At 42.1% G+C, this 22,780-nt stretch overlaps 2 protein-coding genes across 10 annotated transcripts in view; both read right to left on the minus strand.

Annotated features, from left to right (window-relative positions):
- Positions 1-787: 787 nt before the first annotated feature.
- Positions 788-8,218, minus strand: LOC148428371 (protein-glutamine gamma-glutamyltransferase 2-like). The gene is made up of 15 exons (XM_088436689.1): positions 8,209-8,218; positions 6,468-6,653; positions 6,163-6,396; positions 5,957-6,075; positions 5,750-5,878; positions 5,386-5,554; positions 4,937-5,069; positions 4,754-4,857; positions 4,188-4,276; positions 3,577-3,730; positions 3,412-3,500; positions 2,595-2,778; positions 2,307-2,467; positions 1,959-2,095; positions 788-1,102 (listed from the first exon to the last, which is right to left on the minus strand). Exons 1-15 carry the CDS (start codon positions 8,216-8,218, stop codon positions 946-948), a joined length of 2,055 nt encoding a protein of 684 aa, XP_088292815.1. The 3' UTR covers positions 788-945.
- A 415-nt stretch (positions 8,219-8,633) lies between these two features.
- LOC148428372 (pleckstrin homology domain-containing family G member 4B-like) overlaps positions 8,634-22,780 on the minus strand; it is a 32,789-nt gene continuing 18,642 nt past the window's right edge. For 3 of the 9 annotated variants that reach the window (XM_088439257.1, XM_088439275.1, XM_088439219.1), the window contains 17 exons: positions 22,648-22,746; positions 21,846-21,997; positions 21,619-21,757; positions 21,422-21,544; positions 20,533-20,730; positions 19,060-19,574; positions 17,343-17,750; positions 16,256-16,505; positions 16,043-16,132; positions 14,953-15,234; positions 14,008-14,178; positions 13,739-13,916; positions 13,060-13,164; positions 12,458-12,688; positions 11,121-11,290; positions 10,013-10,068; positions 8,634-9,863 (listed from right to left, as the gene is read on the minus strand). In XM_088439257.1, the coding sequence (XP_088295383.1) occupies positions 10,033-10,068; positions 11,121-11,290; positions 12,458-12,688; positions 13,060-13,164; positions 13,739-13,916; positions 14,008-14,178; positions 14,953-15,234; positions 16,043-16,132; positions 16,256-16,505; positions 17,343-17,750; positions 19,060-19,574; positions 20,533-20,730; positions 21,422-21,544; positions 21,619-21,757; positions 21,846-21,997; positions 22,648-22,746 (3,147 nt within the window). In that variant the 3' untranslated portion in view covers positions 8,634-9,863; positions 10,013-10,032. Of the gene's footprint in view, positions 10,069-11,120; positions 11,291-12,457; positions 12,689-13,059; positions 13,181-13,738; positions 13,917-14,007; positions 14,179-14,952; positions 15,235-16,042; positions 16,133-16,255; positions 16,506-17,342; positions 17,751-19,059; positions 19,575-20,532; positions 20,731-21,421; positions 21,545-21,618; positions 21,758-21,845; positions 21,998-22,647; positions 22,747-22,780 lie in introns of those variants that run through there. The other 6 variants (XR_015868412.1, XR_015868410.1, XM_088439238.1 and 3 more) reach the window with 6 other exon arrangements.

Raw genomic sequence — 22,780 nt, forward strand, 5'->3', positions numbered from 1 at the left:
AATCCCCTCCCCCCTCAAAAAAATCCTCTAAATTTGCAATAAATATGATGAACACCTAAGTGAAAATATCTCCTTTTTGACAACAAACCCAACACGAAGCCACAAGAAACACCTTTGATACTTGTTAGTTCCTCTAAAATTGGATGGATGGTCCACGCAAGGCCCCAGGAGGGCGCACAGGCTTTGCATTTGTCGTGTGAAGTGTAATTGCACCTCCTGGGCACAAGGTGGTCCACCTGTGCTCTAGTTGTCAAGGTCTGTGTGGAAGTCAGATTTTTTTTTTAATTGTTTAAAAATTGTTAATGTGATTTGGGAAAAAAATCTACACAATGTTGTATACCCTTTTCTTCATTTTACACATTCATTTTACACCCCCCCCCCACACACACACATACACACTTCGCCTTGCAGAGCTCAAAAAGTTCACATTTGAGCTTTACTATGATGCTCCTTCACCATCATAATGAGGACAAAGGCTTAAAAAGAGATGTTTTTTCATTTATTCAATCAAACGAGTCAAATTCAATACAATTAAATGTTAACACTAGTTGATAACTATTATTGTGACAAACAAAACTATCAGCATGATCATTTAATATCTATCTACTAATCAATGAGTTCTGTATTGCGGTATATGAGGCTCGAAATATAATTTTTGGGAGAATAGTTTTGTGAATCATTGGGTAAGTTTTTTATGCAGTTGAATACTCAAGGATCAGAAGCAAGAGTTTGTTTTTATACAACAATAAAAATGAGACATTTCTAACAATTGTTATTACAGCTAGTAATGATTAGTATTTAATAGGTGGATGGAATTTGAGATGTTAGGGATTTTTCAAGCAAAGAGCGATGGCTTATTTGGAGCCTTGTGAGTGGGTGTCAAATAACTGTCGGACAAAACCTTCTTCCATGACATCCAAAGTGTGTGAAGATCGGAGGCTGGGATCATATGGCGCCTTCCTTCACCACCACATTGATGGAGCTCTTGATGTTCTTCAGTTTGTCGCTGTCAAAACTGACCAGTAGCGCGCAAGAGCCAACCGCGGTAGGCGTCAGCACGGCGGTGGCTGTGGCTTCCTGTCCGGCGCCCACGCTGCCCATCCTGCCAAGAAAACACAAAATGATTGGTTTTTTCATTCATCCGATGTGTATCGCACTCGCCTCAATGGGGGGAAGAAAACGGAGCCCGAATAAGATTGTTATCTGTAAAAATTGTATCAAATCGAAAAGTGTATCCTTTTGATTATTGAGCAAAAAATCAATATAAATGAGCAACTGTTACTTTTTTACGGCGTTTATGAAGTTTACAAGTTAGTCTAAAACTGAAAAAAATTAGTGCATCAAAATGAATGAATAAATAAATAAAATGATGCAAATCATTTCATCGCAACTACACTTCATGTGAAGTGGAAATTGAAAGTGGAATTCTCCAAGTTAGCTTTATATGAATTACGAGCGGTGCAATCTGACTATACTATTAATTATGTAAGTAAACCAAAACAGTATACCTTTTAACATTAACAAAAGAAAAGTTATATAAATCACCTTTCCAAAGCAATTAACTACATTTTGACAGCGTTTGTGCAGCTTACAGGTTCGTCTAAAATTGAAAAAAATATCAAAGTGCCCCAAAAAAATGCCAATCAATATTTTATTGCAATTCCACTTCACATGGCAAAAACAAGCAGAAGCGGAAATTGCCCGCGAAATTTGCTTTATTTGCATTACGAGCAGGTTCATTTAAGACGGAACTGCTTCTCAATGATATTTTGCAATCCCCCCCCCCACTAGAAAAAAATCCTATATCTAAAAATTGTAAACGTATACCAAAAAGTGCATCCTTTTTAACATTACCAAAATAAAAAAACAATACAAATCGACTTGAAACTGCGAATTCATTTTTTCCAGTGTTTATACAGGTTAGTCTAAACCTGAAGAAAATACGAGTCCAGTCATACTTGAGTGCCACGGGCTTCCCCTTAACGAGTCCAGCGCCCGTAAGGGTGAAGCCGCAATCCCGAAGCGTCTCCGGCAGCGGGTTCTTCATGCTCAGCTTCACTGACACCGCCCCTTTCACCTTGGCTTCTCCCAGCAGCTGCTCACGCACGTTTTCGCCCAGAAAATACATCATTAGTATTGAGGAGAAAATGAGGCTTCAACAAGCGCCTGTGATTTTTTTAAGACCTCTAGATGGTGCTGTCTCTTAAAAAAAAAAAACACTAGTGCAGTGGAACTGTGTTAAATTTCCACTGCCAAGGGTGCCATCTAGTGGACATTTTTTTTTTTAACTTTGGGCCACATCATACCTGGATTTCTATAGCCGGCTCATCCAGTACGACGGTCTTCTCAGCCTTGCGGTAGTCCGCGCTTTCCTTGTCGATGGCGACGGCCGACAGCCGAATGAGTCGATCGGCGGTGATTGCCGATCCGTAGGCGCGGTACTCCAGCTTCAGGTACAGTCGGCGCTCTCCCAAACGCAATTACAACAACTCTTCAATCGTCCGTCATTCATCGTCATTTGAATACGGTATCGATGAGGATTTTTTTTTTTTTTCCTAAGTGTGTATATTGTGAGGTTTTGAGGAGGTTCTCACCTTCTCCGGCGGGCACCTCAACTCTGTCCGAGGCGAAGCCACAGCCGGTCCCTCGCCGGCCGTTGTAACCCACAACTTTGGCAAAGAACAGGAACGTGCACGTCTTGGTCACCATGCAGTTGTTGCTGAGTACGGCGTACACCTCAAAGTCCGAACCCACCATCATATTTTTCGCCAGCTTGATCTTCAGAGAAATGGATTTTTTTTTTAAAAGAGTGCGCTATCGTGAGGTAAAAATGATGCATTGTTTTTACAAAGGCATCACCACCAGGTTCTTTAGTTTTGCTTTTTTAATTATCTGAAAACGCGCAACTGGGTTTTTAACTCACCCAGTGCCAAAGACGTATTTTTACGTTTTTGTTTTGTTTTTTGTTTTTTTTAAGAGTCCGGACATTCAATTGTTTTCTTTTTGTTTGTTTTTATTTTCAGCTATTCAATCACAAGAACTGATTGTTTTCAAATTATTTATCACCTGAAACCAACAGTCTCTCAACTGGGTTTTTAATTCATTCAATCCCAAAGACATATTTTTACGTTTTTTTTTTTTTAGCGTCTGAATATTTAATCACAAGTACTTATTGTTTTCAATTACTTTCTTATCCGAAACCGACAGTCTCTCAATTGAGTTTTTAACTCATTCAATCCCAAAGACATTTTTTCTTCTTTTTTTTTTTTTTAAGCGTCCATACATTCAATCACAAGTACTTATTGTACTTTTTATTATCCCATACCGGCCTATGCATTTAATTGATGACTCGGCAAGTTTTGCAGAATAAACATTCAATCGTAATTCCAGTTGAAATGACGTTGGTCCAACCTTGAGATGGAGGCCCGGTTCCTCTCCTCGTTGTTGGAGCTTGTTGTGGTGCTGGGCCTTCTCGAACACCCGCCGCTCCTCCTCGGAGCCTGAAATCGTCAACGGACAGAATTTGGAGCGGCTAACCGGCGCAGATTTCAACAAACACATAAGACGTGCGTTTACCTTCGGGGTACTTGTACTCATCTGTGATGTCCTGTCTCTCATCTGAGCCAACCGCTTTGGTGCTAATGAAGCGGCCGACCGATTTGGTGGACCCGCCGAACTCCACGAATTTTCCGTCCGGCATCCGTACCAAGTCCACCACGTCGGCGTTGACCTGATACGATGCATGGGTTGAAAAGAAAAACAAGAATCGACGGACAGACTTTTGTGTTCTAAAACATTTGATACAAAGGAAACATATTCTGAAGATAGACTGATAGAACATAAACTGAGATAGATTATTAAGTGAAAAAAAGGCGTTCAAGGACTGACCCTTGAGGGACCCCAGGTCAAGGGCATTTTGATCATTCAATACTTCTAATGGTCACAAAAAAATCCTTCTCTGGGGCCTGAAACATTTTGGGACCGTTCTATTTAATCCCACCCAAGGAGTAACATCAAAACGAAACTTCATAAAGCTTCCTGAAGCACTTGTAATACTTTTTAGCTCCTCTAGGTGGCCCTCTTGTTTTAGAGATGCATTGAAAACGTCCATCCTGAGCAGTAAAAAGCAAATCGCAAGGGCTTCACGAGGCTTCATTTTCACTTTCTTTTATCAACCATCAACTCACCTCAGCAAAAATAAAAGGAGCGTCATACTTTTTGGTGAGCTCCCCTTCTTTAATGGCCCTCAGTGAAGCTGGCCCACAACAGTAAACACCTGACAACATGCAGAAGAGCCATTCATGTTGATTCACATATTCAAATATGAAAACAATGTCTTGATTGACTTTGAATTAATGATGGGAAAATGAAGCGTCATGAAGCACTTGTGATTTATTTTTCTTACTCCTCTAGATGGTGCTATTGGTTTAAAGACAAAGGCGAGTTCAATAGAAATGATTCTATTTTCACTGCAACTTCAGAGCGTGGGAGCGAAAAAGTATCAAGTGCTTCACGAGGCTTCACTTTCCCTCCAGTAGTTTCAATTAAGGTGTATTACAAGTTTATTGCTTTTGGGTTTATCACAAGTAGACCAAGTACACTTCCAGACATCTAACGTGATCAAACCACACTAAAACCAAACTATGTTTATAATGGCTGAATTTTTGCCACAGCTCTCGTATCGGATGTCATTAGATTGTGTAGGTGGAGCAAATATTGTGGCCGCCGGTCGTATATAAAAAGGCAAGTTCACCGTCGCTCTTCTCCTGCGGGGTGGGATCGCTGGCTTGCCAACCGTCAAACTCCTTGCCCAAGTCCGGACGCCTCATCCAGCTGTCCACCCAAACGTGGAAGTTCCTTGCAAAGAGGAGTTCATGATGAAAGTTCATCATCTCCATCGCCGCCAACGCGGCTGACGTACGCTGCCGTTACTCACCAGACCGAATCTCCATCCGAAATACTTTCGCCCTTCTCGTCGTAAAGGTTTTCTATGATCAGGTTGGCGTTGCTGTCGTGCGCCGAGCCAAAGTTGGTGACCACCCGGCAAGGGATTCCCAGGGCGCGAGACACTGCGGCGAAGCGGGGAACCATCACGTCAAAATCAGCTATCAATAATAATGATGTATATCAATACATATATTTTTTGGGTTATATTGCACCACGCAATCATATTAAATCCTAATATGACACGTCCCTTCTAAATCCTTGCAAACAGGAGGTCAAAAGCACTCAAATGTATTCTAACGATAACTAAAAGAGCTAAAAGGTATCACAAGTGCTTCACGAGGCTTCGTTTCCCCATCGCAAGTTGCGAAAAAATGCCCTCCGCGACGATGCGATTATCACTTCAGGAAAAAGCGACGGTCAAGTTTTACTGATGTCCACCTGTGCAGCCGACAGCAGCAAACACCCAACACTGGCCGAAGCGGACCGGGCCGCTCTCCGCCCACTGGCGCAGGATTTCCTGGCTACCGACCCAACGGCCCGGATGAACGCCTCCGCTGAAGTCGTACCACTCTCCCACCAGCACCCCTTTGTCGTCATTGCTGTTGATCTGAGGCGACAAACGGCGAACGTCAGCGTAACATCTGGCAACCCGTCCAGGGGGCGGCCCAAGTCGGGCGGCGGTTCCCCCGCAAGCCCAATCGGGACAAGAATAGACGGACGGACGAAACCCAAAATGGTCTCCGTCCATCCGTTTTCTGTAATCCTTGTTCTCGTTGGGACGAAGCGTCCTGATGTTACATACCATGGCGCTGAAGACCCGGGTGACGTAGATGGGGTTTTTCCTAGCCGAACAGTCCCGATCGGGGTCCGCCGCAAATTTCGGGTTGTCGTCCAAGATCTTCAGACAGATGTCCAGGATTCCGGCGTCAAACTGCAAAGGGAGTAAATGGAAAGTAGCCCCGTTTCACAAACGACAGATCGTTTTTTTTCCTCTCTTGAGCGCACACACCTGTCCAAAGTTCCACGGCGTCCCCTTGATGCGTTTGTGGGTGCCTCTGTAGATCTGCCCGTGCTGCGCCAGAACATACTCTTGCCTCTGGGCCTGGCCTCGCAAGTACACGGCATCATCTGCGGAAATGCCCCGACATTGTTGCTGAACCGCCAAGAATGACTTTGCCGAGCTAGAAGATACAATGGCAAAGAAAGGGAACCCACTTGGACACCAAGCGTTGAAGAGCAGAGTGAACTGCCCCAAGGCGGTCTTCCGCCCGCGGTGGTCCAGAGTCAGAGAGTAGAGCCCGATAGGTGCGTCGGGGGAGGACATTATGGTGAGGGACGCTTTGTTGCCGACGGGATCGTGACGGGCCGAGGCGCACCACTTCGTGTCCACTATGGAGTCGCCGAGCGGGAAGGACACCTTGGTGTCTGATTCGCTTTTAGGAAGCGGACCTGAACACATAAAATCTAAATCAGGAAGACGCAGGACGCGGCCCCCGCTGGCGGGTGGACTCTTTTCCCACCGGTGTGGACAGTCAAGTTGAGGCCGCCGTCGTTGGCTTTGAGCGTCTTGCTGCCGGGCCTCAAGTGGACAAAGACGGTGAAGGCTTGCCCCCGCCGGACGATCAGACGCCGGTCCGCAAACAGATCCGTGCGATGGACGCTTTTATTGCCTTTGATGTTCAGGTCACAGCGCTCCACAGCCAAAACTGCCGGCGGACGACGCGATGACTACATTGTGAAATTTGCTAACGCCGAACGAAGTCAAATTCTAAACGGTGGCCTGTCAAAACAGCTTATTAATCGCGATCAATTAGTTACGGTCATAAAGTGTTTTCATCGCATTGATCTTATTCTTAATGTCTACGTTTACGCTTTCTGTTTTAATGATTAGATCTGATTATGCATCTGCTTTTTTGTATCGGACAACAAAGGTCAATCGCGCCCTGATGTGGTCACTGATTGGCTGTCATCGTGTTTGGCCTAACCTGATAAGGAAGACGTGAAAACGGAAGAGTGTGTGAAAGTTGTCGGTCTGATGATTGGGCAATTAAAACAAAAAAACCCTCCGGAGTTTGTTTAGCACAGATGCAGTTCAAGTTTAGCCTAGCACATAAATCCAAAGCGTCCATAGCAACAAAGACGATAATGTAGCGAGCAAAGCAAAGCTCTTTGCCAAACTCAACTTGAGTTAGTCCAGAGGCCGAACAGGCACTCTTTTTGGGCACAAACTATTTTCTTTTACAAGTCTACACACAGTGCATCAGTACGTGGTGAGCGGCAGTAAACGCGCATCCCCGAGCACTGCCACTCCGAGTGTCCATTTCACTCGCCCGTTCCCATTAAGCTTCAAGGGCCGGGCTCATAAACGCCCTGGTTGTACAATCCGTGAAGAAATGTTGCCAAAAGGCCTCATACAACGCCATGATTCCATCGATGTAGAATGGTTTAGTTTTAGCCAACGTGCCTTCATTTCCGGCCGAACAAGATCGAGTATTAACAGGCTGTTAGACTGCTTGGGACGCTACATTTGGACTGAGCGGGGAAGTGTTATTGGTACATTGGGTAGTGCTGCTGTAACGTGACTGGCTTTTGAAAAAGAAGAGAAAAAAGCAAAACACTGAACCCTTAAAAAGTAGAGCGCCAAATAGCAAGGAAACACTGTAATTGGCTCAATTCATTCCAGATCTTAATTCATCTCATAATTAAGTTTTTTGACTGATCTATCTAAATGTTTGTTATTCATAACGGCTGGAAACCATCAATGTAGAACGATGAGAAGGGGTTTAGTTTTAGCAAATGCGCCTTCATTTTTGCCTGAACAAGATCGAGTATTAACAGGCTGTTAGACTGCTTGGGACGCCATGTTAGGACACTGATGTAAAAGTCAAACGTCTTGCATTTTTTCAATCCAGTATTTAGAAACAACTGAATTCCTGTAATCTCATCACAGAAAAAAAAATATATATATTTGAAGGCACGTTCTATAGTGAGTTTGTATCGTTAGCATTCAATCAACTGGGTATGAATGCATCTTTTCAACCTTTCGCACGTTAGCATAAAAGTATACACGCAACACGAAGTCGCCGGTACATCCTCAAACATAAATCTCCAATGTCTCGGCATTCCCGCTGAGGCTAATTTACAAGCGTTCCCTGAAATAAACCGCCGAAAGTCCAACTCGTAAAACGGCGCCATCGTCGAATGAAGGATCGGACCAAATATGAAAATATTCAAGCAAAAAGCATGCAAGGCTGAGCTTACCTTGACTCATGATTGCGGCGCCGGCGGAGTTTTGCGGGTTCGATGTCGCTTCCTGCAGCAATGTGACAGCCCCTGGCCCGTGCGGGTATTTGAAGCCGCGTGAAACCGGAGTGGGCCGTTCACATCTGACCTCATCCGCTCATAATTCTGTTTTTAGTCGGAAGGCCGCTGAGGCTTCCTTCATTTTCTCTTTCGTCGGGATGAGAATCATTTCCATGCATTTGTCACGTCCTTGACTTCAGATAACGTATTCGATCATACCCAGTAATATCTAATATCGGTTTTACTTTCGAAATGAGTAGATGGAAAAAATCTTATCTTCAAAAAGTTACTTGAAAACTAAAATGCATTTTTTTCTTCATGTATATTTATCATTCATGACTGACGAATGACAACCAAGAGATGAAAATGTTCTGCCAGCAGCACACTGACATCTTTATTGGTGCCAAAAAACCTGACTGCGTACAATAAAGATTCAAATACTAATAATAATAACAATAAACATATTCAATTACTTTGTGAAATATGACTTGTGAAATATTGACCAGACAGTTTTTTAAAATAAAACAAATACAGTGACGTTTTTTGTCATTTCAAATCATCTCAAATTCACATGGAGCATATCCTGACCAGTGGTCTCTCCCTTTTCCAAATCACACACACACACGCACACACACACACACACACACACACACACACACATTAAAATTACAATAAGTATTTAAAGGACAACAATTGCAAACAATGAAAAAAAAAAGTACCTTTTTGAAGTATTTTGTCCAATCTTTTCATCTTGATATCAAAGGCAATTCAAAGGCAAAACGTTGAAAGAATACACCGGGGAGCTGAAATTTCACCCAGATTCTGACATCATTCACTTCCAAAAACTTATTTTATGTATCTTCCAAGAGCCTTATACATTTAATCATAGGTATTTATTCATTTATGCGGTCAACTAGATAGATACCTTCTTAATATCCACCTCAATATTCGAAGAAAAAAAATCTGTAAATTAGTAACCGCGATTAAATGTCTGTACTCTGATACATAAATATATGTTTTGGGATTGAATAAGTTAGTTATCACACTAGTAGGAATGTGGCTCTCACTATAAATAATATATATATATATATATATATATATATATATATATATATATATATATATATATATATATATATATATATATATATGTGAATGGAAACCCTCAGGCTCAAAACGAAACAAAAACAAGCATGCTGCAAATTTTTGCGTGCGGAGCATCATAAAAGTTCAAAGGTGACATGGCAGGAAGCCAACAGCAAGTAAAAATATTTCATTGTTAAAATAAATATGAAATCATATGTTTTATATGAATATTTTTAATATATGAAGCCATATATGACTTGTCGATGGCGTTTTACCGCAACGTCAAATATATAAAGCATAAAAGACACATTGTAATATTTTCTTACTATTTGACTAGTTGATGTATTGTTTGTTTTTGTAAGACAGCTTCTCTGCCAGGCTCAAAACGAAAGAAAAACAAGCATGCTCCATATTTTTGCGTGCGGAGCATCATAAAAGTCAAATGGTGACATAGCAGGAAGCCAGTGAATAAAAAAATGATTATAAAAGAATGAGCGAGTGGACCAGGTAGGTGACGAGTCAAACGCCTGCAAAAAGAATGACACAGTTAAGGCTGGTTAAAAAAAATGAAAAAAGAAACAGCAGCAACACATGACTCCAGACCAAAGACATATTGACTTCCCAAGTCTTATGCATGATGTAAATATTACATATCATTTTAAGGAAACGGGCTTACCTTGTGTTCAGGAATCCAAGTTAAACTTCTGTTGATTTTCCGATTGGGATCTCTCCCTGTAATACGCAATATTAATAATAAGCATTAGTGATGGGCAGATATTATCTTGGTATTATAACCTTTTCTTTTTTTGCGCTTTGCCCTCTCATGGCCTATCTCAAAGGGTTATGTATTGGAATGTAACATTTCATATACAGTATACAGTATACAGTATACAGTATACATATATATATATATATATATATATATATATATATATATATATATATATATATATATATATATATATATATATATATACATATATGCATATATATACATATATATATATATATACACATATATATATATATATATATATATATATATATATATATATATATATATATATATATATACATATATATATATATATATATATATATATACATATATATATATATATATATATATATATATATATATATATATATATGCAAAAAAAATCATAAATGATGAAAGAATGACTTTTGCAGCAAAGGGGAAGCTTTGAATCACACTGGGACTGGAATCAAAATGATTTATACGAGAAAACTAAGTACAATGCTTATCTATAAGAAATCTAAGAAAAAAAATGCTTGTAACAAGACGTCAGATTTGGGACTTGTGTTGAACTTGTGTTGACCAGGAAAGAATGAATGAAATGTATTGAAATGGGGGCGTCACAGGCATTTAAACATTGTGAGAATGAAAGCAAACAAGAGTACAGTATTGCCTCATATTGCATATACACAACAATCTAATCAATGGTTTCGCAATTCGAGCTTCGTAAAAACAGTTGGTTCAATCATTATGTTGAAAGGAGGACGGGTACCCCCAAAAAAACAAAAAATGTTTGCAATATCCTACATTTTTTAAAAGACGTAATCATGTGTTTTTGTGGGCCACATAAAGTGATATGAAGGGCCACATATGGGCCCCCGGGCCTTAAGTTTGACACCGGTGCAGTAAAGGTTCGATGCAAGATTTTATCACGCTCTTTGAAAGCAAATCTCGTTTCGGTGACTTTAAAATTCGTTTCAAGCCAGTTGAAAAACGCTCGCAGACGAGGGAAAACCCGGGCCCGTACCTTAGCGCGGCGCGCGTACGAAGGCTCGGCTTGGACGGGCCCGTTCCGTGGGCCCAGCCAGGACGAGGAGTCCGTCAGCTCCCCGTCCGGGGCCCGCGGCCCGTCGCGCTCCCGCTCGCCCAAGGACGCCTTGGCGCTCCCCTCGGAGGAATCTGTGGCGTCCGATGAAACTGAGACGTCAAACAAGTCAGAAAATCAACGTCGCCAAAAGAATCTCGCCCTAAGTGCTGGCCGCAAACTCGAGTTTGGACCGTTTGGAGAAATGTTGTTGTTGTCTTTTGCCAATGACCAAATAATTAGGAAAAAGAGTTCAAAGAAAACATGGTCCGCCCTGTCCATCGGCGACCCGCTCAAACGTAAGGCGTTCTAGGATTTAGCTCGGCAAAGAGCTTTGCTACAATAGCTCGCCGCATTAGCGTCTCTTTTGCTATCGTTTTTTTGGATGCTTCGCATTGATGTGGTAGGCTAAACTTGAGCCGCTTTTATATGAAACAAACTCTTTCTACTTGAGAATCACTCTACCTTTATTAAAGGTGCAAATGCAATTGAAAAAAAAGTTTTTAACTGTGACTCTAATTTATTAATCGCAAGTTCATATTTTTTCAATCAAACTTAAACAAAAACCCCAATGCGTAGGAGCCGATCTCATCAGGATACGGAACGTAGAAAGAAAGAAATTAAAACTTAAATAGCGTGATTAAAAAAAAAAATAATTGGATTTTAACTCGACTGTAATGAACTGATCGCAAGTTAACTTACTTTTAAAATCGAACTTAAGCTAAATTTTGTAAGGTTTATTGACTTAAATAAATTACTAGAAAAATAATTATGCATCAAATTCATTATTATTATTAAAATTATTGACAAAATGTTACATTTTCACAGTTAAAAATGTCAAAATAAATATATGCAAAAGCTACAAATGTTGAGCTTGTGTTGAAAGATTTTTAAATACATTAAACATGTAAATAAATGTTAGCTAGATTCATTTATTATATTAAATTCCAGTTAAAAATCTTAACTATCCAAAACGCCTGTTGAAAAGCAATTTTGGCAATATTGCTCAGCCTGAGTAGCAATATATATATATTTTTGCATTTATTATTACGTTATGCATTCGATATCTTGTTGGATATTATTTATTGCTATTTATTTATTGCCGGATTCTGGACTGTAGCCTGCGGCTCGGGAAGTGAACAGAACAAAAAATTTCGTTGTGTGCTACAACTATACATGACAATAAACCTCTTGAACGGGAAAAGGAATCCTAATAAACTCCATAAAAACTGCAATTTTCCCCAAATGGGCGGCAGGTGGCTGGCGTCTGTCAAACGTACCCACGGTGAGATAGTTTGTTTTCCAGCGTCGGCGGTCCGGACGAGGGGGATCGGGACCGCCGTCCACTCGGTCGTCCGGGACGCCGTCGGGGGCGGGGCCGGCGGTCGGCTGCCCGGGACAGCCGGCGGGCGAGAGCGAACCGCCGCCCGACGACGAAGACGATCGGCTGAGGCCGACGGAATCGGGCCGCGCGTGATCTACGGCCCTGTGTGAACAGCGCGCGGCAGGAACTGACAACACACACGGCGGGATCGTCAATGGCGCGGCACGGCGCTCCAGTAAAGCCTCAACCGGTCGACTTCTCGCTTGGAGATCGCCCGTTAACTCGTTCACCGCCGGCCGAGGAAAAATGGATCCTTGACGTCTATGGCCGTCACTGGCGGTCAATGAGTTAAAAAAATGACTCCAAGGTAGGGGATGGGAAACTGATGCTTCGCGAAGCGTGAATCGACCGGTGCCGGCGCCCAAAATAAGGATGTTTTGGAACTGTCCTTTAAGAGTTCATTCATTTGTTTGGCTTGATGTGATTTTTGGCGCCGCCTCTGGCCACTGTCGAAATGACATTTTGTTGTGAGGACGGACGGCGCGTTCCCGCTCTTACCCGCGCCGCTGACGTCCCGCTCGCACGCGGCGGCCTCGCCGGGTTGGATGTCCAAGAAGGTTTTGTGGCTCAGTCCCATGAATAATCTCTCCTGTTGCCTCAGTTCTGTAAATATGATTATCTATAAAAAACGTATAAGCATACAAAAAAAACGTATCCTTTCTAACTTTAATGAAAGAAAAAGCAAAATAAATCCACTTTCAACAACTGTTAACTATTTTTTGTTGTTGTTTTTTACAGTGTTTATACAGGTTAGTCTAAAACTGAAAAAAAAAAAAAAAAAAAAACGTCCATGATTTTTTTAGGCCAGCGGTTCTCAAAGCGGGGTCCTCAGACCCCCGGGGGTCCATGGCTCGACTGCACGGGGTCCGTGAAATAATTTGGGTTAATAAAAAATGGATACATTTGTGTTCATTTCATGTTGTTTTATATTAAATTGTGAAAGTATTCACGACTCTTCAATAAAGCAATTGGACCAGTTGAACTCATTCAATGCCATGAACGTATTTTTACATTTTGTTATGAGTCCAGATATTCAATCCCAGATAGCTCAGTATGGATTTACTCCTGAAGTATCTGGAAATGAATGTCCTTAACGTACTTAGATAGAGATGAAGATGAAGGACAGGAGACGGGGACATTTCATTCTTAGACAGCAGATTGAGGATTGAGGATATACCTCGACTATGAGCTGCCTGTTCCCAGAGGATGTTCTCCAGGTCAGCGGTCCAGGATTTCTTCAGTTCCAAGCTGCTGGCCTTCAGGGTGTAGGTGTCCTGGCTCTTCCTCCTGCGGAACCAGATTTCAAAACTCAGGCCGCTCGCGCCGGTGTCACGCGTCATCCCGATGTCGCTGGTCTGGGAGAAAGAAAGGAAAAAAAAAAGACTCGAGGGCATTTCTATGATCCGTTGAGACCAACGCGGCAAGACGGACGGAGACGGTCCAAACCTTGAAGGACTGTTTGTAGACATAAACTTCATTTCCGTCCTGTGTCTTCTTGGGCTTGCTGAAGAGAACGAGATGCTCGAAGAGAAAGATGCGGCGGAAGCATTTCTTCTTGCGGAAGAAAACGGTGAAGTGGTCCTGCCGAATGAGCTGACCTTGCTCTTTTAAGTTCACCTAGCAGAAGATACGGAAGGGCCTCGTTTGCAAATGTTACCCTGCTAATCAGGCTGGCTGATAGGACCAACAAATTCCGCTTTTTTGCATGCTCCTTATTTTGCGTGCCCTACTTTATTGTGTGCTTCCTTTTTCCTGCGTGTTCTTTTTGGTGGTTCTTTTTGTTGGTGCGTCATTTTTCTTGCATGCTCTTTTTAGCGTGGATTTTTTTATTGTGTGTTCCTTTTTTCTTGCTTGCTCTTTTTTATTATGTGCCTCTTTTTTGTTCCCTTTTTTTCTTGTGTGCTTTTTTTCTTGCATGTCCATTTTTTTGTGTGCTGCTTTTTCTGGTGCACTTTTTTATTTTGTGGTTTGTTTTTCTTGAATGCTTTTTTCTTTTTATTATTATACTCTTTTGTCTTACGTATTTTTTTTCTTGCATGCTGTTCTTTATCTGCTTTTTTTTATTGCATGTCCTTTTTTGTATGCTTCTTTTTTCCTGTGTGCTCTTTTTATCTCGAAAGCTCTTTTTGCATTTTTTTTATTATGCTCTTTTTTTCTTACGTATTCCTTTTTTCTTGCATGCTCTTCTTTATGTGCTTTTTTTATTGCATGTCCTTTTTTGTATGCTTCTTTTTTACCTGTGTGGTCTTTTTATCTTGCATGCTGTCATTATCAGGAAAGCGCCATCCCTTGGCTAAAAGACTGTGCAAATGACTTTAAAGAAAATGACCCCAAAACGGTGAAAAATACTGCGCAAGGATTAAACGGGTCGTTGATAAATGTGCGCCTTACATCACAGTCCTGGATAGCATCCATGGTGAGCAGATCGTTGCCGTGACGCATCTGAAAGCGAACCAGGTCAGCGGCAGCCCTGATGTCAGCCCGCTCCCTCTCTCTGCAGCTCAGCTCCGGATGGCCGACGCCCTCCGCCTGGACGCTTGCGTTTTGCGGCCGGCGGGTGGCAGTCAGGGCCAGCACGTCCTGCAGCAGGAGGCTGTACTTGCTGATCCTCTGGATGGGTCTCAGAAGATAGGAGGACAGATCCATCATGTCTCCCAGCTCTTGCTGCTTCCTCTGTCCAGATACATAAAAGTGTGGACCAAGTGAAGAATGACTTTTTTTTTCTATCGTTTTTTATTTTTATTTTTAGTGTTTAATAAGTTTTATTTTTAGTGTTTAATAAGTAAAAAAAAAAAGTCTCTTCATTTTTCTTCCCACGGGAAAAAAGCTTGCACACCCCAAATATTTTAGCAACACATTTTTTAAAGTGATCGATTGCTTTGTCACTTAATTATAATTGATCAAAAATCAATTCAGTCCCTAAAGCACTAAAGTAATGAAGTACTTTGGCACTTTATAATCACAATTAGAACAAATCAAAACTCGATGAGGCACTAAAGCAATCCCTAAAGTAATGGATTACATACTGTAAGTACTTAATGAGGGAGAATGAAGCCTCATGAAGCACTTGCGATACATTTGTGCTCCTGTAGATGGCACTCTTGGTTTGAAGACGCAGTGGAAATATAATAATTCATATAAGAAATTACAATAACAAATATACCTTTCATTTGCGCTCGTCTTTATCGTCAAACCAAGAGCACCGTCGAAAGGAGTAAAATAAAAATCACTTGTGCTTCATGAGGCTTTATCTTACAGCGACGCATTTGTCGAAATGTCTCCAAATTTAGTTTCTCAAAAGTCTAATTTGAAGGTTGGTGGTCACATGAGCACCCGCAGACGATGAATCACATAATTTGGCTTCTCGTGTTTCTCTTGTGTGTGTTTTTTAGGCTCTCGCTTCACGTGCTCTAATCACAAAAATGAGGGGACATAACCATTCAAAAAAACAAAAAATTGTTTTGATGAGACATCAAATGACCTTGAAGATGTCATGGCGACGATGCAGTATCAAAGCGTCCGACTGAGGTTTGTTCTTGCTGTAAAGTGCGTAAAGGCCAAAACTGTCACTCTGTGGAAAAACGAGCATATGGTCATCAAAATCCGGAGTTCAAACAATCAGTTTTAACCCTAACTTCAAAAAAATCCATCCCCAGCACGCACTGAAAATAATGTAGCGCGTCTACCGCCATACATTTCGTAGAAAACAGCGCGCCACCATGGCAGGATCCCGACGGCAGGCCTCCAGCTCAGGCAGGAAGTAGCGGCCGTGGAAATGATGAAGCTTCTGCAGATTCCCGAAGATGATGGCCCGCTTGCCTCTCAGGTCCTGGGGGACGTCCAACGTGTCCAGCAGGGGCGCGTAGTGAGTCAGGATGTAGCCCAGCGCGCGCACGTACTCCCGCTCTGTGAGCAGCAGCTCCTCCAAGACGTGCTGCAACCTCCTGGGAGACATCCGAAAATAACTTCTTCTTCATCTTATATAAGCTTGGCTGCTCTAAGTCTAAGGAACCGGGGCTGAACTTAGCACTCGGCAATAAATCGAATTCAATGGAGGAAGTTTGATCCGTCAGCCCCATGGGCCGAGTTTCGACGCGCAGATATGTATTTAGGTATCGGCTAGTTACGATAAAAGAAGCGAGCAGACTGAACCAATGTCCGAGTGCGGGAATATTACTAAAACGGAGAGGATCATATGAAATGTTGATGTCTCCAGCTGATTCAATTAAGAGTGCACCGGTTAGAGACTTGTTTATTACTTGCGGATTTTTGGCGTAAACGCACAATCATAACCTTGGTGAAACGCGGATGCTGCGCAACTTTGGGTAGTTATGTTAAATTGAACTTGAGCTGCGTCGTGAGGAAAAGGAAAAACAACTGCTTGGAGCGCATTCGACGGTACAGTGGCGAGGCGTTCACCGACTGCTCACAACGAGGGAAATCTGACACACACTTAACGTGCAACAAATATAGATGACATAAACATGAAATTTACTCTGTTTTGCTATAGTTTTGACATTGTTTTCAAAGAGATGGCGTGCGTTATACGCAGGAACATCAAAAAGATGTCCGACCGCGGTTTGAGAAACGCTGCTCTCGGGTTGCCTTTTTCGATAACGCTTGGCACCGAAAGAGTTGAAAAAAATTCTGAAGAAACACATTACCTGTAGAACCTCAATGTAAGCTTGGGGACCAAGAAAATTAGACAGAAAAACGCCCTGTTAGTACAACAAAATTCCTCCTTGCGTAAAAGCCTTCCAATAAAGCTTTCTTCCACTTACAAAGTGTTGTTGGCGCCCTCTTCCGGGCTTTCCGAAGAAAACGTTCCTTCGCCACTCCCGGTGGGCAAGCTGGAGTGTTTGCAGGGATGCGCGCGGCCGTCCCCCTCCGCGGCGAGATGGCACGAGGCCTCGGAGCAGAAGCTCCCGTGGCGCGAGAGCTGAAACTTCTGAGCCTCTCGGAGGATCCGACAAGACGGCTGACCGCGGCGGGAGCGGGAAGGCGACGTTCCCTCTCGCTCCACCGGAGGCGCCGCCGCGTAGGAGAAGGAGTCTTGGGACTTGGATGGCGGGCCTCGTCCCCACGGGAACCACTGGCAGCCCGCCGCGTGAGATTGCGACAGAGCGGCGGCGTCGCGATCGCTTCTCGCTCGGCTCGCCTTGGCCTCGCCGTCCGCGTTCCCTTCTGACCTAATGAAACATTCAACTTATCCATTAGAAAACAAAGCCACCACCGTTTTCACCCCTGTGCGCTATTTTGGCCCATCCCTTGATCTTTACGAGGCATTTCACATCAAAAGTATCGGAAGAAGACACTCGAGGAGCTGAAATTTTACCCATACGCTGACAAGGTGTCGGGTTCAACCTGGCGTGACTACTTCCTTATCACGCTTGCGGGAATGTGCCATCCCTTGACGAAAGTATCAGATGAAGACACTCGAGGAGCTGAAATTTCACCCATACGCTGACAAGGTGTCGGGTTCAACATGGCGTGACTACTTCGTTATCACGCTAGCGGGAATGTGCCATCCCTTGACTAAAATACCGCAAGAATGACGTGGAAAATGACGACCACAAAATGATCAAACTCCTGGACAAGGGTTAGTTGTCGAGTTGTTTTTGTTTGCGTTTCTGTATGAGTTTGAAATCTCAGACTGCATTTGAATGCACCATTCTGTATGTCTCTTTATTACTGTTTGATTATTGTTATTATTTTATATTTCAGACTTTCACCGATTGTAATAAAAGCATAGGCCAAAAATGAAAATGAAGTATTGTAGGACTTGTGTGTGTGAGTATGTACATATATATACATGTATGTATATATGAATATAAATATTGTTCTGTATGTTTTACATCTTCAAGTGCATTTGTATGTGCCATGTGACTCGTTATTGTTAGTTGACATTTGAGACTTTCACTAATTGTAACAAAACATAGGCCAAAAATAAAGTAGTATAGTGGATGTGTGTATATATAGATCTAGGTATGTTCAGCAGTTTTATTCTGTATGAATTTGAAATCTCTGACTGCATTTGAATGCACCATATGTCTCATTATTATTATTGTTAGTATTTTACGATACAAACTTTCACCAATTGTAATAAAACATATGCCAAGAATAAACAAAGTACTATAGTGGGTATGTATGTACTTATAATCTGTATGAGTTTGAAATCGTTTGAATGCGTGATATGTCCCATCGTTATCATTATTATTGATTTTCTTGTTATCATTTTATATTTCAGACTTTCGCCAATAAAACATAGGTCAAAATTAAACATACAATATTATAGTGGGTGTGTGTCATGGATACATGGATGTTGTCTGTCCAATATTCAGCATGTTAAACAGCAGCTAAGTCAATTTTATTTGTTTTAGATTATTAAACAATAAACTTCTCAGTGAGGAAAAAAAGATTTATAACCCTCTTAAATGCAATTTTTAAATCTGATTATTCAATAGAATAATCGGCTTTATTTACTCTAATCAAGTGTACCTGTGCGACGGATTTGGTGCGACCTTTGACCCCAGACTGCCGCCGCAATCCCTTTCCTCTTCAGGTTGGACGGTAATTGTACATTCGGCTTGAGTGGGGTCGCCCTGGCTGAGGACGGGCCTTCTTTTGCCAAACTCGGGCGGATCCGCAACACCGTTCCCGCAACAGCGAGCGAGCGGCGGCCCAGCGCGGAGGAGCCGTCCGGCGTCATCCCGCATCCCAAGTAAACGGCGGGCCTCCTGGCAGCGCAGCCACGCCGCGCTCCACATCCTCATCCCCCAGGAGCTCCTCAGGGAAGCGGCTTGGGCCCTCACCTCCAGAAATTTTTCCGGGCCGAACCGCAGAAACTCATCCCGGAAGTGCTGGAGGATGGCGCCGAGGTCGTCCGGCGGAACGGGCTCTTTGTTTTGATGGGTTTGATTGACAGGTGAGGTCCTTTGACAGTCTTGGGTCTTATGGATACCGAATTGATTCTGGTTCAGATAGTCGATACAGTCAGCAGCCAGAGCTGTAGCCTAGAACAAAAGAAATAAACATTTGACTTTCTAGTTACATTTCCTTTCTACTTCCCAAAGTAATCAATTAATTCAGTATTTAAGCAATAAACATTAGTTACATTGATTTATAATGTAATCAATTGCTTTATGTACTTACACACTAATGCAATAAATTCATTTTGGTACGAAAGTATAACTATTTTAGTACTTTTCCATGTGTTGTTCAGAGTACCATTACTTTAGTATTACTTTCTTACCTAAACTAATCAATTACTTTAGTTTTAAGTACCTAGAGTGATCAATTACCCTGTAATAAAGATGACTTACGTTAATTAATAAAGTAATCAATTTCTTTATGGACTTACAGACCAAAGTAATACATTAATTTAGGTACTAAAGTAATATTATTTTGGTACTTTTCTATGTGTTGTTTAAAGTACTATTACTTTAGTACTTACATACCTATAGTGGTCATTTACTTTAGAACCGAATACCGAAAGTGATCAATTATTTTAGGTACTTATGTAATAAAGATTACGGAGTTACATTTATTAGTAAAGTAAGGAATTGCTTTACGTACTTAAGCAGTAAAGTCATTTAGGGACTTTCATTAGCACTTTCATACCTAAAGTAATCAATTACCTAATGTAATTAAATAATAAAGATGGCTTACATTGATTGATAAAGTCATCAATTTCTTTATGTACCTACTAAAGTAATAAATTAATTTAGGTACTAAAGTACTATTACTTTATTTCATTAGTTTTAAATACTCAAAGTTATCCATTTCTTTGCTACTGAATACTTAAAGTAAACAATTATGCTGGCACAGAATTAAAAATAGCAATATATTATTTTGATATTTAATTATAAGCAATGGAAAATTGATGAGCTTCTCAAAAAAGAACTCTAAAGAAATGAATTACATGAGTATTTAATGACCTTCTTTGCACTATGACATCAAACGCACATTTACCTGCTCGGAAAAACGCGCCACCTGGAGCAAGATCTGCAGCTCGCGGCCGCGTGCCTCCGCTCTCCACAGGAAGTGGTCCAGGTCCGATTTGAAGGCGGAGACGCGGCCGACGAAGGCCCGCGTCTCCGGGTACGACATCCCAGACTGCTGCAGCCGCTCGGCTTCTTGCGCTAACGACAGGGCATGGTGTCTGCGATCCTGCGAGGGGGAGAACCTTTCAAGATCGTGACGGACCCCAAGAGTGCCCGGTGCTACGCTGCAGACTGGCGGCGGGCGGGAAAAAACAAAGCCTAATGAAAATGTTTGGACTGGTCTAGATCAGCGGGGTTTTGTTTTTGAGTTTTCAACTTCTTCTGTCGCGTATGTCATGACGCGGGCGCCACCCAGTACCCAAAGTCAGATACTAGAGTACCATTCGATTCGTTGCGTTTTCTTTGCACTTCACTGCACTCCTCGAAAAGTTGTACGAGCACATATTTTGATTGGGTCATTTCCATTTCTTCTACTGGATAATTGTGTTTCATTTTTATTTATTTTATTTATTTTATACAATTATTAAATTTTTTAATAATTTTATAAAATTATTAAAGTTATATAAAATGATTTTGCCAGTCTGGCCCACTTGAAAATAGATTTTCCTCAATGTGGTCTGCTGAACTAAAATGAGTTTGACATTAGATGGTGCTGTTTTAAAAATAAAGGCAAGTGAAATGGAAACATCTTTAAATCAAGTGTGTCATTTAGAGGTGCAAAAAAAGTATCACAATTGCTTCACGGGCCTTCTTTTTGCCATTACTACTGGTAATCTGATTACTACCGGTTATCACTTTTGGTAGGCGAGGACCCCTAAAGGTCCAAATGGTCACGAAGAAACTATTACAAAACTCACATTAGCCTCAATGAGAAAAGCAGTGAAGCCGTTGAGGATTTGCTCCAGTCCGTCTGCAGAATCCTCCACTGACTCGGCTTCCAGCAGATGGCGCTCCCCTTCTTCATAAAACCATTCTTGCAGCTGCACACCAAAAAGATACGCATCCTTAAAATGTCCAAATTTCAGTGTGACGTCTTCAAGGTGTCGCTACATACTTGTGTGAAGTGTCCCTCCATCTCTCTGACTTGCAGCAGATACTCCAAATGTTCCAGAGACACGTTGGAGCTCTGCACAAGGATGTGGACCTGCTCTTCCACATGGTTGTGCAGACTGGTCAGCGAGTCCACCGCGTCACTGCATGCGGGACAAGTTTAGTCCAAAAGTGATACTAAAAAGAAAACAAGCAGGATATGAAAATCACAAAGGGACATTTTGAGCCCACCTGAGATCCTCGCAGTGAGGATATCTGAGGTCACTTTCCTTCCTCAGCCGCACCAGGATGGCCCCGCCGCCCCTCTGAAGGCTGACCAATCGCCTGTCCTCCAGTACGTCGCGCATGAGGGTCCTCTGCTCCTCTATACTCCGCTGCACCGTCTGGACAGACAAGGGAGGATCATGAGGATTTCATAACTCTCCTGCTGACCACGCTCCACATTCAATACACGTCCAAGAAGGATGATTCTGATTTCGTTCCCGCATAGATGAAACTACGCCATGGACAAAAAAGTCCGAAAATAGTCTCAAGGGGCCTATAACATGGAAATTCAGCTTTTAATGATGTTACAATGTTAATTTATCACTCTAAATACTCGTAAAGTGTTATTTTCATTCATTTATGTATTTTGAAGCATTCCTTGTTTATTCTGCGCTCTCAGCGCGGCCTGCCCGAGCAGGTAAAAATGGCTTCCGAGAAGCGATATGATAGTCACTCGCACTGCTTCTACACCGCCTCTGTATTGCCGGTGCAAGAGTAAATACACACCCGCCTTATCCGAGGAGACGTTCGCGTCTTTAACATTCATTTTCATTCCGGGTTTGGGGAGGAGCGATTTCGATTCGTCGGCCAAGTAAACAGCAATATTCATTTCAATTTTTTACTGTAGAAAAAAAAAAAGGGGCAAAAACTCAAGATATTGACCAAAAACAAAACTGAGGTTCTCCGAGGTATCTTAATCCTCAATCATGTGAAATGATTGAGACGTGTATCATCAGTTGACTGCGGTAAAACACAGGCAATAGCGTACCTGTACAGAATCGGTTCTCGGAGGCACTTGGAAATGACTGATGGCTCTCAGCAGCAGACGGGACGCGTCATGAAGATCCAACGTAAATGGAAAGAGTTTCTAGAAAAGACAAAAACTTGCTCATTGGCTCACA

The sequence above is a fragment of the Hippichthys cyanospilos genome, chromosome 2 (assembly GCF_059441005.1).
Source record: "Hippichthys cyanospilos isolate Australia breed blue-spotted pipefish chromosome 2, RoL_Hcya_1.0, whole genome shotgun sequence".
Classification (NCBI taxonomy): Eukaryota; Metazoa; Chordata; class Actinopteri; order Syngnathiformes; family Syngnathidae; genus Hippichthys; species Hippichthys cyanospilos.

Bases quoted from the DNA above. Each gene is read 5' to 3' on its own strand.
- LOC148428371 (XM_088436689.1), bottom strand. The intron at 5,879-5,956 runs GTGTGTGCGCTC...CTCCCTTTGCAG, and splicing joins CGCCGTGGAACTTTGGACAG to TTTGACGCCGGAATCCTGGA. The intron at 2,468-2,594 runs GTGAGAACCTCC...TGCGTTTGGGAG, and splicing joins TGAGGTGCCCGCCGGAGAAG to AGCGCCGACTGTACCTGAAG.